Here is an 18,195-nt window from a genome sequence, read left to right on the forward strand (position 1 = left end):
GTTAACATAAGAATCAATTAGACACTAGGTACCCATCAGAAGGACTCAAACCTGGCAGGAAATGGGAAGGTTTTTTTTTTTTTTTTTTGGGGGGGGGGGCGTTAACAAGGATCTGAATTCCTGGATACCCAGCATAGTGAGGGCAAGAAGAAGGCTCCCTGCTGCACAGAGGAGTAAGTGAGGGGCTACAAATAATTCCAACCCCATTCCCTCCTATATCTCACAAAGCTGGAGAAAAACCTCTAGATATTGATATCTGAGAATTCCCCATTCCCCAGTGAATGGTTGACTCTACCCTGGCAAACAGTTATCCATCGGTTTTGTTTGTAATTGCTTCTCCACTGGACTTGAGCATTGGCAGGCAGATCCATACCCTTGCACCTGTTTCTATCTTTCCCTAGTGAGCTCTGAATATTTTCAGAGGACTACAGAAATAAAAACTCAACAGAAAGATTAAAGGGTAGGGGAATGTCTGTAAAAAGATACAAGAAAGAGTAAGACATGAAAAACAGGGGTCAATAAGATAGCTCAGCAATAGAGAATGGGACTTGTATGCATGAGGTCCTGGGTTTGAACTTGAACACTGAGTGGCACTCCAGTTCTCTCTCTACTAAAATAAATAAATCTTTGACTCTTTTAAATTTTATTTTATTTTTTGCCTCCAGGGTTATTGCTGGGGCTCAGTGCCTGCACCATGAATCCACCGCCTTTGGAGGCCATTTTTCGCCCTTTTGTTGCCCTTGTTGTGGTTATTATTGTTATTGTTGATGTCGTTCGTTGTTGAATAGGACAGAGAAAAATATAGAGAGGAGGGGAAGACAGAGAGGGAGAGAGAAAGACAGACACCTTCAGACCTGCTTCACCACCTGTGAAGCGACTTCCCTACAGGTAGGGAACCGGGGGCTCGAACCGGGATCCTTACACTGGTCCCTGTGCTTTGCGCCACCTGCGCTTAACCTGCTGCTCTATAGCCCGACTCCCGACACTTTTTTATTTTTAAATATTTATTTGTTAGGGAAAGAGAGAGGAAGAGCCATAAAACTGGAGCATGACTCTGGTACATGTGATGCTGGGTATTTAACTCAGGACCTGATGTTGGAAGTTTTAATACCCCATCCCATATGCCACTTTCTGGGCCTCACATTTATTAAAAGAATTAAAAAATAAAAGAGAAAAAAAAAGAAAAAAACAAACAAAGACACAAGAAAAGGTGGAAAAAGGGACTGAGAGGTAATTCAATGGTTACCTACAAGGCTGAGACACTTTCTTTGTATTTCAGCTTAGTAACAAATTTAAATATTCCACCATTTGAAATATAAGGTAACAGATACAGAGAAGATAAACAATATTCAAAGCTAATGAAAAACAAAACTGGAATTCAAACCCAGGAAGTCAGAGCTCCACACCTAGTAAATGCCTAACAACTATATCCTCCTGCAAATAACAGCTAAACACTCTGGACAAAATACACAAAAACAATTCTGTGAAATAAGACAGGCCTGTTTGGGTGAGGATTTGAAATTTGGAACAAATAAAGGCGGTCCCTCAGCTCTTCCCCTCTCCTGTTTACTTCCTTCCTGGTTCCCCTGAGGATGCTGCAGCCTCCACTCCCCTACCCCCCAGTGGTGACTGACAGCAGCAGGTCAGGGGTCAGGAGAGAACAGCTGAAACTCTGAGAGACTTCTTTATGGCAGTATGAAACAGGTTCACAAAAAGTGAAGAGGAATCCCAGAAACACAGAGAAAGAAACCCCCCAAATCCCTTACTCTTATATTTGCCTGTTGCCTGACTCATACAAGAACTGAATAGACTAAAAGCTGAGCACTGCCCACTGCAGGTATGCAAACTGGGGATTTGGGTTTAACCACGATAACTTACTTAAACACATTCAAATGTTCCAGAGCAATTTAACAACATTCAGTCTCTACAATGAACCATCACAATATCCAGGGTAGAATCCAAAATTTACTTGAAACATGCAAAAGGACAATTCTAAGACACACAGATACTGAAATTACCACATGAGGATTTTAAAGCAGGTAATAGTATATGTTTACCTCAGTGAATTGGAGGAACACATACTTTTATTTTTAATTTCACTTTTTTAAAATATATTTTGTTTTAGTTTAAGGAGAGATAAAGAGAGGAAAATATATAGAGACCAGAGGACTGCTTAGCTCTGAGGCTTATTGTGGATTTTCGGATTGAACCTGGGACCTTGGAACCTCAGGTAAGAAAGTCTTTTTGTATAGCCACTATGCTATCTCCTCTGCTTGAAGAAGAAAAAAAAAAAAAAATATATATATATATATATATATATATATATATATATATTTAAAATGTTAAATTATTATCTTTATTTATTTATTGAGTAGAGACAGTCAGAAATTGAGAGGATGAGGAGATAGAGAGGGGGAGAGATAGAGATACCTGCAAGACTGATTCACCACTTGCAAAACTTTCCCCCAGCAGATGGGGACTGGGGGCTCAAAACTGGGTCCTTCCTTGCCCTCAACCTGGATCAACAATGGTAGAGAATGTTCCATCCTTTGAAGGGAGGATGGACAACATACTCTTTTTTTTTTTTTTCAATTTTTTTGTATTTTTTTCTCTTTTTTTTAAATTGGGGAATTAATGTTTTACATTCAACAGTAAGTACAATAGTTTGTACATGCATAACATTCCCCAGTTTCCCATATAACAATACAACCCCCACTAGGTCCTCTGAATCCTTCTTGGACCTGTGTTCTCCCCACCCACCCACCCCAGAGTCTTTTACTTTGGTACGATACACCAATTCCAGTTCAGGTGGACAACATACTGTTATGATACACCTGAGGAAGATGGGTCGATACTGGGGCAGCATGGAATGTTCCTACTCATGACCACAGAATGTGAGCTCAGATCTAGAGGGATATAGTGGTCACACAGGCTCCTAAGCTGAATATGGGCCCCAGATCACATCACATTGATGGGGTCAACAATATTTATACCCCTTTCCCATATCAGGGAGCTACACTCTTCCCTGATCCAGTTTTCTGGTCCTTTTCCCAGCTATGACATCATCTCCCCAGACAATAATTAGGATTCACCTGCATATCAGATTTCAGGCTCAGGCAAAAAACAAACAAACAAAACAACAACAACAAAAAAAAAAACCACTAGTATAGCTATAGACCCTTTGAAATATAACTAAAATATGGGAGGACCCCCCCCAACGCTTCACCTGCATTATTCCAGCCTTTAGGTCCATAATTGTCCAACAGTTTGTTTGGCTTTGTATATTAACTCTCTTTTCAGGCACCAGGTTCCAGATGCTAATAGGATGCGACCAGACTTCCCTGAACAGACAACCTCACCAATGTGCCTTGGAGCTCTGCCTCCCCAGAGCCCTTCCGCACTAGGGAAAGAGAGAGACAGGATGGGAGTATGGATTGACCTGTCAACGCCAGTGTTCAGCGGGGAAACAATTACAGAAGCCAGACTTTCCACCTTCTGCATCCCACAATGATCTTGGGTCCATACTCCTGGAGGGTTAGAGAGTAGGAAAGCTATCAGGGGAGGGCATGGTATATGGAGGTCTGGTGGTGGGAATTGTGCGAAGCTGTACCCCTCTTATCCTATGGTTTTGTCAATGTTTCCTTTATATAAATAAAAAATTTTTTAAAACTGGGTCCTTATACACTGTAACATGTGCGCTCAACCAGGTACACCACAGACCATCCCCAGAAAAAAAATATATACATATATATATTTTAAATTTATTTATATAATAAAAAATATCAACAAGACCATAGGGTAAGAGGGTACAATTTCACAGAATTCCTACCACCAGAGTTCCATACCCCATTCCCTTCCTTGAAAGCTTTCTTATTCTTTTTTTTTTTTGTAATTTTTATTTATTTATCTTCCCTTTTGTTGCCCTTGTTGTCTTTTTATTGTTGTTGTAGTTGATGTCGTCGTTGTTGGATAGGACAGAGAGAAATGGAGAGAGGAGGGGAAGACAGGGGGAGAGAAAGCCAGACACCTGCAGATCTGCTTCACTGTCTGTGAAGCGACTCCCCTGCAGGTGGGGAGCTGGAGGCTCGAACCAGGATCCTCATGCCGGTCCTTGCACTTAGTGCCACCTGCGCTTAACCCGCTGCGCTACTACCCGGCTCCCACTTTCTTATTCTTTATCCCTCTGGAAGCATGGATCCAGCATCATTATGGGATGCAGAAGGTGGAAGATCTGGCTTCTGTAACTGCTTCTCCACTGAACATGGGCGTTGGCAGGTCAATTCATACTCCCAGCCTGTCTCTATCTTTCCTTAGTGGGGCAGGGATCTGAAGAAGAGGGGCTGAATAAAAAGATGAGACATCTCAACTGAGAAGGTATAAAAAAATTAGCTAAGGGAGTCGGGCGGTAGCGCAGCAAGTTAAGCATACATGGCTCAAAGCACAAAGACCGGCATAAGGATCCCCGTTCGAGTCCCTGGCTCCCCACCTGCAGGGAAGTTGCTTCACAGGCGGTGAAGCAGGTCTGCAGGTGTCTTTCTCTCCCCCTCTCTGTCTTCCCCTCCTCTCTCCATTTCTCTCTGTCCTATCCAACAACAATGACATCAATAACAACAACAACAATAAAAAGACAAGGGCAACAAAAGGGAAAATAAATAAATAAAATTTTTTAAAAATCAGCTAAATAAGCTCAGGCAGTCTAACCTAAAAATACCAGTCTCCAAACAACAGTTACCTTATTACTGAATATCTCATGCAAAATTCTCAATAAATGTTGGCTATTATTGTCACCAGCTTTACTAGCAGTGACTAAAAGCTACAAGATAATGGAGTAATGCTTAGAAACCCTGGAGAAATACAATTCATAGTTTCTAATTTAGAAGACTCTAACCAAATCATCTATCAATCAGGTAGGAGATTAAAGATATATGCAAGAGGGGGGCAGATGGTGGCACACCTGATTAGGCGCACACATTACAGTGTACAAGGACCCAGGGTCAAGCCCCTGGTCCCCACCTGCAGGGGGAAAGCTTTTAAGAGTGGTGAAGTAGTGCTACAGATGTCTCTCTCTCTCTCCCTCAGTATTCCTCTCCCTCCCCTCTCAATTTCTCTCTGTCTCTATCCAAATGTATGCATGTGTGTGTATATATATATATATATATATATATACACATATATATATATATGCAAGATATTAAAGACATATCTCACAGGGAAGTATGTGTTTCTTTAAAATGGGCAAGTAAACCAAGAAAAAGGTGGGCAAGGGCTTCAGCAAAGGAGAGAAGTAAATTTCATACTGAATGGAAGCTTCTGGATGCCTGCTGTGCATCAAATGAAAACAATCTGTCCAGACTACTTGTACATGCATAACATAAAAAGGTAGTAAGACCCCAAAACACACAGGCACAAATACATACACACACGTACACAAATACAAACAGAACTGATACACTGAATAAAGTACTGGGTTGTCAGAAATGCCATGGCATATTTTTCTATGCAAAAATGTGTTGTGATTTTTCTGACACCCAATATTTTATTATATTGGGAATAATTTTAGGGACTGGGTGAACCTTTAGGGGCCATGCCTTCCCATGTACAGGAGTGGCTTGAACCCCAGCACCACATGGGAGCATAACACCACCAGGGAAAGCTCAGGTATTATTCATGTCTCTCTTGCTTTCTCTGCCTCTGTCTCTCTGAAATTTTAAAAATGAAAAGTTGCCCTGACAGCAGTAGATTCTCACATGTGTGAAGCCCCAGCACTACAAAGAAAAAGGGGGAATAATTTTGGAACTCTAATAGGAAATCTAGCAGTGATTTCATGATGTATATATTGAAAGAAAGAGCTAATGATTATGAAATCAGATAATCAGAGAATAACTTCTGGCTTAGCAAAAATCATGCTTGCTTAATAATAAGCACTACTTTGATAAGAATGTGAAAAAAATCAACAGTTTGGATAACATTTTACAATACTACATGTATTCACACTATACCATTAAAATTACGCAATGGAAAACTGAAATAAAATTACACATGTAGCCACAACTTTATTTACTATACACCATTACTCTCCCCAATTAAAAATTATGCAGTATTTGAAACATGCGAGGAAGTATGACAAGTAATGAATAAAGCATGTATGTACTGAACACTTGGATTTACTCATATACACTTCAAGTCTCTCTGCTTTGTTTTTTAAGAAATGAACAATTTGATATTTAGAACCTCCCTAATCTGATCTCCTTTGTTTTCTCTAGAAATAACCAGCATCCTGAATTTGGTCTTTATCCCCATGCACGTTTTTCTATTACTATATATAATTCTTACCATAAACACACTGAATTGTCTCAAATATTTTCAAAATTTGAAATTTTTAATAAAATACTTTCTTTAATGTTCTTTTAAAAAAGCACCTCAGGGCCAGGTGGTGGTGGCACACCTGGTTGGACGCACATACTACAGTGCACAAGGACCCAGGTTCGAGCCCCTGGTCCCCACCTGCAGGGGGAAAGCTTCATGAGTGGTGAAGCAGGGCTGCAGGTGTCTCTCTGTGTTTCTCTTCTATCTCCCCCATCCCTCTTGATTTCTGGCTACCTCTATCCAACTAAATAAAGATAATAAAAATTAAAAAAAAAAAAGAACCTCAACGGGGGCAGGCAGTAGCACAGCAGGTTAAGCGGCCTGAAGCACACGGACTGGAGTAGGGATCTCAGTTCAAGCCCCGGCTCCCCACCTGCAGAGGGGTCACTTCACAAGCAGTGAAGCAGGTCTTCAGGTGTCTATCTTTCTCTTCCCCTCTCTATCTCCCCTTCTCTCTCGATTTCTCTCTGTCCTATCCAACAACATCAATAGCAATGGCAAAAACAGTAATAACAACAACTAGAGTAGGGCACCAAAGTAAGAACCCTGTGGTGAGGGGGAGGGTGGACATTCAGCTTCCTGGGAAAGCGGGGGGGGGGGGGGGGGGGAGGTTGGGGGAGGATGGGACACAGTCTTTTGGTGGTGGGAATGGTGTTTATGTACACTTCTATTAGATTGTGGTCATATAAATCACTATTTAATTAATATGAGAGGGGAAAAATTGATTCTATGTCTTGAACTTTTCAAAGCACAGACTGAGTCTTTTTGATACATAGGCTGGCTGAGTCTCTGATATGTTGACTCTCTCAAAAGCCTAGACCAGGGAGAACAGAAGCAACCGGTGGCACAGCTATATATAAGATGTTGGGTATTATACAGCAAACCCCAACAAAGGAACTTTTCAAAGTTAACCCAATTACCAAATGATGTGATGATAACGATAACTATCCATTGTCTTCTTGAACCCTAAGACAGCAGGAACCTCACATTTCCACTATAGAGCCTATATTTCCCCCAGTCCTGGAACTTTAGGGTGGGGCGCACTTTCCTGCATGCTTCTCTCAATTCACATCAAATAATATTGTATCCGCCGATCACAACCTAATCAACGCGAGTGCCACCTCAGCATGCTTCACTTCAGACTGTGTCCAGAGACTTCAGGTGTGGAATGATCACCTTTCAACTTCATTACTCGGGTGAGACCTTTCCTTTCATAGTATTCTCTAATTCCATTCCAGGTGGTTCACTTCCTAACAAAGTCCCAAAACCTAGATATAGATCAGGTACCCTGAGATAGAGCATATTTTCACATGTATCCATACACTAGGGCAAAATATATACTTGAAAGCAGAAGTACACAAGAGTCTGCAGTGAGTACCCCCCAACACTTCATCTGCACTATTCCAGCCTTTAGGTCCATGATTGTTCAACAATTTGTTTGGCTTTGTATGTTAACTCTCTTTTCAGCCACCAGATTCCAGATGCCAGCATGATGCTGACCAGACTTCCTTGGACAGACGACCCCACCAATGTGTCCTGGAGCTCTGCTTCCCCGGAGACCCACCCTACTAGGGAAAGAGAGAGGCAGACTGGGAGTATGGATCGACCAGTCAACGCCCATGTTCAGCGGGGAAGCAATTACAAAAAAAAAGCCAGACCTTCTGCAACTCACAATGACCTTGGGTCCATACTCCCAGAGGGATAAAGAATGGGAAAGCTATCAGGGGAGGGGATGGGATATAGAGATCTGGTGGTGGGAATTGTGTGGAGTTGTACCCCTCCTATCCTACGGTTTTGTTAATGTCTCCTTTTTTTAAATAAATAAGTAAAAGAAAATAATAACAACAACAAGGGCAACAACAAAATGGGGGGAAAAAAGAACCTCAATATTGTTTTTGAGAATTAGTCATGGGGCAAGGTGGTGGCTCACCTGGCTGAGTGCATGTTACAATGCACAAGGCCCCAGGTCCCCATCTGCAGGGGGAAAGCTTCAAGAGTGGTGAAACAGTGCTGTAGGTGTTTCTCTGTCTCTCTCCATCTCTATCTCCTCCTTCCCTCTCAATTTCTGGCTGTCTCTATCCAATAAGTAGATAAAGATAATAATAATAATAAAGATTTAGTCATACTGCTAAATACAGGTCTAGCTCATTAATTTTATTTATTCATTTATTCCTGTTTTTTAGCCAGAACACTAGCTGACTATGGTGATGTAAAGGATTGAACCTGGAACCTCAGATCCTCAGACATGGGAATCTTTTGTATAACCACTATGCTATGCACCTGGCTCACTCATTTTACATTATATTCTAGTGTGACTATTCTAAATCTGTTTCCAGATTTTTGTTATTATAAACAAAGCATGTGCTTATGTATTTCATACACATGTGTAGGCTCTTGTAGTATTGGAATTGTTGGTTCATCTGCAAGGGTATTTCAGATATCAACAAACTTATCCAAACAAGTTCATTATTTAGACAAGGGGTGGGGAACATCTAGACCTTGCCAAAGCCCTGTAGGAGGGACTTGAAATTCAATAAATCAAGGATTTTTTTTCAATCTTTAGTCTTCCTTTAATAGTTGTGAGGTAGCAAGATACAGAAGGGAGGTTAGAGAGGAGAAAACTTGGGGAGTAGACTCCCCAAGGGCCCTGGAAGGTTTCCAAAAGGCCTCTCTGAGTGAAATCCCTCTCCTTTTTTTTTTTAATTTTTTGTATTACCTTTATTTATCTATTGGATAGAGACAGGCAGAAATCGAGAGAGAAAGTGGGGGATAGCAAAGAGAGAGAGAGAGAAAGAGAGAGAGAGAGGGACCTGCAGCACTGCTTTAACACTTGTGAAGCTTTCCCCCTGCAGGTGAGGACCAGGGGCTTGAACCCAGGTCTTTGCACATTGTATCATGTAAGCTTAACAAGGTGCGCCAGCACCTGGCCTCAACCCCTCTCTTCTTAAACCTTCTAATCTTAAACCTTTTAAGTGCTGACATTTAATTTGATAATTTGAGGACTGGGGAGACAACATAATGCTATTGAAAGACTACCATGCCTGAGGCTGTGAAGTCCCAGGCTCAATCCCCAGTATGATCATAAGCCAGAGCTGAGCAGTGCTCTGGTCTCTCTCTCATTAGTAAATAAATATTAAGGGATAATTTTGTATGGCCCACAAATGATGTTATAAATAACCAAATGGCCTTGGCAAAGAACAAGGTTTCCCATCTGATTTAGACTCTAATTGATACTTTTTTTTTTTTAACATTTCATTTATTATTGAGAAAGATAGGAGGAGAGAGAGAAAAAGAACCAGACATCACTCTGCTATATGTGTTGCCAGGGACTGAACTCAGAATCTCATGCTTTAGAGTCCAATGCTTTATCCACTCCACTGCACCACCTCCCGAACCACTCTAACTGATAATCTTTACTCAAGTTTTTTTTTTTTTTTTTTATCTTTGCCTATCTAAACTATAACATAAAAACATAGGGAAGAAAAAAAAAAGAAAGAAATCTGTTGGGGTTTTTGAAATCCACAACCCTACAATTCTAACCAACTTTTTGTAACTAAACAACTTCTTTTTCAGAAGTCTTGGCCATCACTGCCAGGATGAACCCCAGCTCCCTCACCTTGCTATCCATTCTGCGGTGCCTTCAAAGAGGTCTGGAGTGACGATGTTGGTCAGCGAAGCTACCGAGGCAGCACAGTATGCACTTCTGAAAGGACAAAAATAGAGGAGGAAAGGTGTTAAGCTTTAAGGAAGAGTCTAAATAAGGTTCACTGAACTTCCTGGGCAATTTCTCTCTTGGCCTAGTAAGCTGTAATCACCTCCTGTCCTCCCTTTTGGCATCCTGTCAGTCCTCCTGGGTCTCCAGCTGAGAAGTCTGACATTCTGTTTGGCTAGAGTTGCTCGCGGCATGGCTTCAGTGAAAGAACATGACATTCTAGCTCCCTACCTCCCTGTGGTCAAATCTACATCAGAGAAAATGACAGGTGTATCAATTCAGGTCAAAAGTGAATTTAACTCTTCTCTTAAAAGCCTATTGAGTCTGTCATTCAGGGATGCCTAATAAGTTCATTCATTCAGATGTCAGCACTGTTTTAGAATCAGGATTTCTGTCTCTTACGGCACAGACACAGTCAAGGTATTTTGTTTTCCCTACAACTGACTCACTCCAAAGGAGACCACCAGATCTTAGTGGCTGCTTAGGCTTAATGAGAGAAACAGGAGTAGATGAACTCAGATACAGCCCATAGGCCTCTAAAGGGAGAATAGAACTTTGATTTCAAGCATCCATCAGGACAAATACACATACACACATTTCCATATGAAAAAGAGTGAGCATGTCTTTTTTTTTTTTAATGCTACTCTACTTCATTTGGAATAACTCTTGCCACTCCAGCCAGCTAGCTCTAATTCTTCTAAGTACACATTTGATCTCAACATCTCCCTCTATTATGAAACACATCCTCTCTTTTCTCCCCTCACCTTCATTTTCACATTTTCCAGCATCTCAGCTATATGCTAGAGATAAGAGTGATGTTTTTCTACTTATGAATCCTTTTTCTAAGGGCTCCTAAAGAATGTAAAAGGAAGGGAGTCAGGCGGTGGCTCAGCGGGTTAAATGCATGTGGTGCAAAGCACAAGGACCGGCTTAAGGGTCCCAGTTCGAGCCCCCGGCTCCCCACCTGCAGGGGAGTCACTTCACAAGTGGTGAAGCAGGTCTACAGGTATCTGTCTTCCCACCACCATCTTCTCTTCCTCTCTCCATTTCTCTCTGTCCTATCCAACAACAACATCAATAACAACAACGTTAAACAAGAGCAACAAAAGGGAAAATAAATTTTAAAAAATAATAATGTAAAAGGAAGGGTCTTGTGTCTATAGTATTTGATAGACTTAGGACTAAGTCAAACTTATTGAAGTATTCCAAGGAGATGTCTCTGGAAACTCCAAGTTATCACACGAACATTTGTATCAGCCTGCTCATGTTGTCCAAAAGCACAGGGGAGGCTGAGCTATACCAGCAAATACCAAAATTATGTAAGAATCACATGTGCCAATGCCAAGTATTACCACCTACCATCAGCTAGCTTCAAGAGTCTGATCTAGTTTCCTTCAGGTATTGAGCCTTTCAAAGGATTTTGATAGTATTTGCTGTTAATGGAATTAATTAACTTATCCATTTCCACCAGAGCACTGCTTAACTCTGGCTTATGACAGTGCAAGACTTGAACCTGGGACCTCAAAGTCTCAGGCATCAGTCTCTTGCATCCCTAAATGCAAGGGGAAAGCTTCATAAGTGGTGGAACAGTACTGTAGGTGTCTCTCTTCTTTTCTATCTCCCCTTTCCATTTCAGTTTCTCTCTGATATATATATATATATATATATATATATATATATATATATATATATATATATATTAAAAGTCTTTTATATAATCACCAAACTATCATCCTGGCTGAAAGTATTTGTTCTTGAATCCTAAGGTAACATCTGAGGTAGGGAGGTGGTAAACAATATAGTTTCATATATATATACATATATATACACATATATATAGTTTTATATATATATATGAAACTACATATTCCATATATAGTTTCCATAAATGGAAGCACTGAGAAGAAATGCCAATAGCCACTAGTCCTAGCTCTATCTTAAGAAGGAGCAAAATACTGTTTTTGTGAAGTTTCTTCCTATCTCCCTTTATCTAGTTGTCATATCTCTCAAAAATACCCACCACTCTTCTTTTTATTTTCTCTTTTTTTAATACACAATTTCTTTTTAAATATTATTTATTTATTATTGAGAAGAGAGAGAAATTTAGAGGGGAAGGGGAGATAGAGGGATACCTGCAGCACTGCTTCACTGCTTGTGAAGATTTCCCCCTGAGGTGGGACCAGGAGCTTGAACCTGGGTCTTTGTACACTGGAATATGTAGACTTAGTCAGGTGTGCCACCACCTGGCCCCAACTCTTCTTCCTTCCTGATGTCCCCGAATCCAAGTCACCATTACCTAGATCAATCTTCTGTGTGTTTCCTTCTCCCTCTAGCCCACCAGTCCTAACCAAAGGACATTTACTAGAACACTATGATCTATTACCTGCAACCAGAGAACTTCTAATAAAATATAATCAGGTCACACCACTCCCTACTTAAAATCTGCCAGTGGCTTGCCACTACCACTAAAAATAAACTCCAGATGCTTCAAGGAGACTTCAGGGTCCCTCAGCCTATTTCCAGACTCACTTCTTCCACTTCCCACCAGGCCCTTTACAGTAGAGCAATACGGCACTTCCATGTTCTATAACCTAAACTTCTACAAATGCTGGGCCTGTGTCTCTTCCCTGCTGCCACAGAATGCCCCAGAATCTCTAACTGAGGTCAGAAGGTCAGGAATAAAAAGTTACTCCTTTCTTGACAACTGAAGAGAAAATGAGGCCTGCTATGAGCTCACTGTGGTTTTATCATTGGCAGTCCACTGGAGCTGTAAATGCTTGAGTAAGCTCATCTTGAAGGTATTAGCAGTTGTGACAGACCTGAACAATCACCAGACCACGTCTGTCTAACTCAGAAAGAAACAAGCTGGCCTCCAGATGCCAGAATGTCCCTATCACTGCTGTTTCTCTATAGGTCAGACCCACCCAGCAAACACACCTGAATCGGCACTTCGAGATAAAGGACAAAAAAAACCAAAAAAACCCCCACCAAGTTAAAAGAAAAAGGGGGAGGGAGTTGGGAGGTAGTGCAGTGGGTTAAACCCACGTGGCACAAAGTGCAAGGACTGTCGTAAGTATCGTAGCTGGAGCCCCCGGCTCCCGACCTGCAGGAGGGTCGATTCACAAGCGGTGAAGCAGATCTGCAGATGTCTATCTTTCTCTCCTCTGTCTCCCCTCCTCTCTCAATTTCTCTCTGTCCTATCCAACAACATCAATAGCAACAATGGCAATAACAACAACAACAAGGTCAACAACAAGGACAACAAAATGGGAACAACAACAACAAAAGCCTCCAGGACCAGTGGATTTGTGGTACAGGCACCAAACCCCAGCAATAACCCTGAAGGCAAAAAAAGAAGAAGGGGGTGGTGGTGGTTTGGGAGGTGGTGCAGTGGATAAGGTGCTGGACTCTCAAGCATGAGGTCCCAAGTTCAATCCCCAGCAGCACATGTACCAGAATGATATCTGGTTCTTTCTCTCTTCTCCTATCCCTTTCATTAATTAACAAATAAAATATTTTTAAAAAATAGAAGCAGGAGCTGGGGGTTGGGCGGTAGTGCAGAGGGTAAGCGCACGTGGCACAAAGCACAAGGACCAGTGTAAGGACCCTGTTCGAGCCCCCAGCTCCACAACTGCAGGGGAAGCGCTTCACAGGAAGTGAAGTAGGTCTGCAGGTGTCTTTCTCTCCCCCTTACTGTCTTCCCCTCCTCTCTCCATTTCTCTCTGTCCTATCCAACAACAAACGACATCAACAATAACCACAACGAGGATACAACAACAAGGGCAACAAAAGGGGGGAAAAATGGCCTCCAGGAGCAGTGGATTCATGGTGCAGGCACCAAGCCCCAACAATAACCCTGGTGGCAAAAAAAAAAAAAAAAGAAATGTAAGCAGGGTACTAGAAATCAGGTGAAGCTAGGAAAGCATATAGCATTAGCTAGGCTTTCTCCATCATTCACATCTTTGATCCTGCATATATGAAAAGAATGGCTCAAATCGCAGAACATTACCAGAGGAACTTGGTAGAGGAGGAATATGACTACAGTGTTCTTTAGTACAACAGATCATATGTATACATAAATATATATGAATAGAGATGGATAAAAGTTGATGGGAAGGGGGAGATAGAGAGGGAGGGAAAGTGAGCACTATACCTACAACACTGCTTTACAGCTAATGAAGCTTCTTCCCTGCAGATGGGGACCAGGGGCTTGAACCTAGGTCCTTTGGCACCGTAATATGTGCACCACATATTACAAGTGCACCACTGTCTGGCCCCACAACAGACCAATTTTTTTGGAGAAGTTCCATAGCATTTGTCTAGCAGATATGAACAAAAATTCAGAAAAAAAATGAGTTCTGGAGCAAGTAAGATAGGAAATGAGTATATCCAAAATAAGTATGAGATAAAGTATCAAAGTGACCTTATACAGGTCTGTTTGCTTTTGCCTAATAATCCCTGGGAGTAGGAAATAACAAAAGCAACTAAGGTTCAAGAATGGGCTTATTTGGTTGGAATACTTCCATTCATTCACATAACTTTTATTACAGAATAAGTGTTCTTCCACCAGAGTTGATGCAAATAAAATAACTCCCAGAAAAGGGAGAGGCATGTTGGAGGGATCAACCACTTGCTTAGAAGGTTGGAATTTTTAGTCCTATTCCTCAATTTCTGGGAAGAGGACAGAGGCTGGAAATTGAGCTAATCATCAGTGAACAGAGATTTAATCATGCTTATCAACTGAGACCATCATAAAACTCCCCACTGAAGTGTTCTAGAGAGCTTCTGGTTTGGTGAACACATCACATGCTAAGAGGGTGGCACCCCAACTCCATAGGGACAGAAGCTTCTAGATCTTTCACTATTTATGTCTCTGTTCATTTGTCATTTTAATATTCTTTAGAATAAACATAATCATAAATCTGTTTTCCTTATTTTCATATGCCATTCTAGTAAATTACTGAACCTGAAGTGTGTGTGTGTGTATGGGGGGGGGGGGTGTCACAGAAATGTCTGGTTTCTAGTCAAGTTGAACAAAAGCATGGATAACTTGGGAAGCCACTACCTGTGACTCAGTCAGAAATCTTGTAGGACTGACTGAGCCTTTCACCTGTGGGATCCATGTGAACTCTGGGTAGTTAGTGTTGAATTTGCTTAATGCAAAGGAAAGAGAATGGATGTCAGATATGTTATGAATAGAGAAAGGGGTTTGTTTGTCTGTTTGTTTGTTTTATCAAAGCACTGGCTTATGGTGTTGCTGAGGATTGAACCTGGGATTATAAGTGCCTCAGGCAGAAAAATATTTTTGCAATCTCATTATGTTATCTCCCAGTCCACTAGAGAAAGGGTTTTTTTTTACCTCACTCTGGGGGTAAAATACCTCTCTGCTACACCACCCAAAGCAGTGCTCACACAGGCATCTAACAGCCTCATGATTTCATCAAATTTGTTCAGAAAGTATTTGCTAAGTCCCTTCTGGGCTTTCTTCTCTTTTTCTATTTCAGATTATGCTACACTTACAGTTTAATATAAACAAATGTAATATTTACTTAATTTGGTGCCAGGGACTGACCCCCAGAGCCTCATATGCACAAAGCATTCTTTCGACCATTGAGTTACATCTCTGACCTGAATTTTCAGCTTTGAAAACAAGAGCATTTGATTTTGTTTCTGTCCATGAGAGTTAAACATTCATATGAAAGAAGTGTGCATCTTATGAGGATGCCCGTGTCACATCTGTGATAGCATGCACTGTGTCACCCGCAGGCCATTCCACATGTCCTACTATGAGGAGAAGCATCAGCTCTCTCCACCTTATTCCTTGGCATCTGTAATGGCAGACAGGTTCTAGGGTCTACTGATGCATCAGGTTGAGAAAGGCCCCACTCACCTCACATCCACCTCACCTCCCACGTGCATGAGGAAAGAGCCGTCAGGCTGCTTCAGTGAGTACAAATACTGAAGAAGCTTCTCTCTGAGAAACAAACAGGGGAGGGGCAGGAGAGGGCAGGGGTCAGTGTGGTGTCAGCAGATGGGTACACTCTGGGCTTCTGTCACCGCTGGCTTTGGCTGTACCTGTTAATGACGTTATAAGCCTCCTCGGTGCCAATGATGCACAATGCGTTGACTGCAGCATATGTGGGTGCAAGGTGTGGGTACTGGCCAGGGCCCCCTCCAAAGCCACCTTCTGGGCTCTGACACAGCTCCAGGAAATGACAAACACTATGTACACAGCCAAAGGGAAAAACAATGTCAGAGAGCATTAAATTCAAAACATCACATTCCACTAGAGTCCAAGCTTTTCTGATGCTCCCCCTCCCTCAAAAGGGGAAAAAAAAAATCATTTCTACCATCTAACTTAATATAGTTAACTCCTGCAAAGGGCTTAACTCTTTACCCTGTTGTCATCACCTCAATTGTGGAAACTTAAGGCTGGCTGACTCAGTTCCCAGGAACACAGCCCAGACTTATGCATGTCTTGGAGAATTTTCAGACTCATCCAAGGAAGACATAGCTCCCTCCTTTTTATTGAAGGTTGACCTCCAAATCATTGTATCAGGCTGCCCTAAAGTTACATTTTCATTTTAGGTGAAGCCAATTTGCCCCATGGTGCTCGGAAGTTCACTGGAAAGGGGGCCTGGGCAAAGTCAAGTTGTTTCCCCATGACTCAGCTGGGATCACATGCTTTCTATCAGGACAAACCTCCATGGAAGGGGACCGGCTGCAAGCCTGTGTCCTTCTTAGGACTTGGACAGCCTTTGAGTCTTTAAGCTCATTCTTTCTTATCTCTTGCTGCCAGGGAGAACACATGGAGTCTAGTTAATCTCCACAAAGATGCACATTTATGACTGTGTTCCCACATGACCATTTTATTGCTTTTGGTTTCAGATCTTCCATTATCTGAGCAGAGGCAGCAATAGAAAGTTCTACTGACTTGCTACTGGGGTCTTATAAACTTCACAGGTTGTAAACTACACACAGTTCTACTTGCAGCTAATTTTTTACTGCATGAGACATAAGAGTTCAAGCTAAAGTTAATCACCAGAAAAGGAAGATGATTCTATGGCACTTTTTTTTTTATTGTTGTTGTTATTGATGTCATCGTTGTTGGATAGGACAGAGAGAAATGGAGAGAGGAGGGGAAGACAGAGACGGGGAGAGAAAGACACCTGGAGACCTGCTTCACCGCCTGTGAAATGACTCCCCTGCAGGTGGGAGCCAGGGGTTCGAACTGGGATCCTCACGTCTATGGCACATTTTTAACAGCAACTGATTTTCATAGAGAAAATGAGATTGTTTGCTCCAAATATATTTTCCAAGCCTTCATCAAGTTGTATCCTATTTCCTAGATACAAATAGCTAGTAAATTCATGTCCTAAGTTTAATTGCACTGGCATACAACATTTCTTTTTTCATAAAAACAAAAGGTTTTGGCTAATAGAAAGCTCAGCAGCACATTTAAAAAAAAAAAAAAGAAAACCTGGAGAGTCATCTAGTTATCTACTTCTATTCCCAGTTCCCAAGATAGAATCATGCTGAATACAACACTCCTGACCCTGTAGCCTAAAGTCTGGAATGAGCTGGGATCTGAATGTACCAGACACCTTTAACTCATCCTTCCATGCCAACCTCGCTCAGCTGACCTGTTGCATCTGACTTTGGGGCTATGCTGAGGAACAGGGGTGGGGCTTTTCTTGACTCTCTGCATCATTACACCTCAGTATTACAGAACATTCTGATCCAGAGGCTGTCCAACTTGTACCTAAAGGAACTAGCAAATTGACCATGAAGCAACCAGCTGTCATTAGCAGAAGTCTTTGCAACTTTGAAAACCAAAAAAAAAAAAAAAAAAAAAAAAAAAGCAAATAAGTTACCAAGCCTATAGTTTTGGAAACAGAGCATACATCCTTGGCCAGACTGGCTTTGGAACAGATGCTAATGCAAAATGAATGAGTTGACATCAGGCCTTTTGTAAGAACCAGCTGACAGTCAACACTGACTTTCAAATTTCATTCTGTAAAACAACTTTGACTTCATACAATGGAGAGGAATATTCCTTTCCTAGGCAACCTCCAGCATGGAGCAGTGAAAGGCAGGTGGGCTCTAGGCCCTGCAGT

The 18,195-nt window shown here is 41.6% G+C and overlaps 1 protein-coding gene across 2 annotated transcripts in view; it reads right to left on the bottom strand.

Moving 5' to 3' along the window:
• FNTB (farnesyltransferase, CAAX box, beta) overlaps nt 1-18,195 on the bottom strand; it is an 89,083-nt gene that overhangs the window by 25,867 nt on the left and 45,021 nt on the right. The window contains exons 5-7 of one of the 2 annotated variants that reach the window (XM_007531722.3): nt 16,154-16,300; nt 15,969-16,052; nt 9,983-10,069 (exon numbers count right to left, since the gene is read on the bottom strand). In XM_007531722.3, coding sequence (XP_007531784.1) covers nt 9,983-10,069; nt 15,969-16,052; nt 16,154-16,300 — 318 coding nt within the window. The remainder of the gene's footprint in view (nt 1-9,982; nt 10,070-15,968; nt 16,053-16,153; nt 16,301-18,195) is intronic. The other variant, XM_060174823.1, reaches the window with a different exon arrangement.

Source organism: Erinaceus europaeus, chromosome 16 (assembly GCF_950295315.1).
Source record: "Erinaceus europaeus chromosome 16, mEriEur2.1, whole genome shotgun sequence".
Taxonomy (NCBI): domain Eukaryota; kingdom Metazoa; phylum Chordata; class Mammalia; order Eulipotyphla; family Erinaceidae; genus Erinaceus; species Erinaceus europaeus.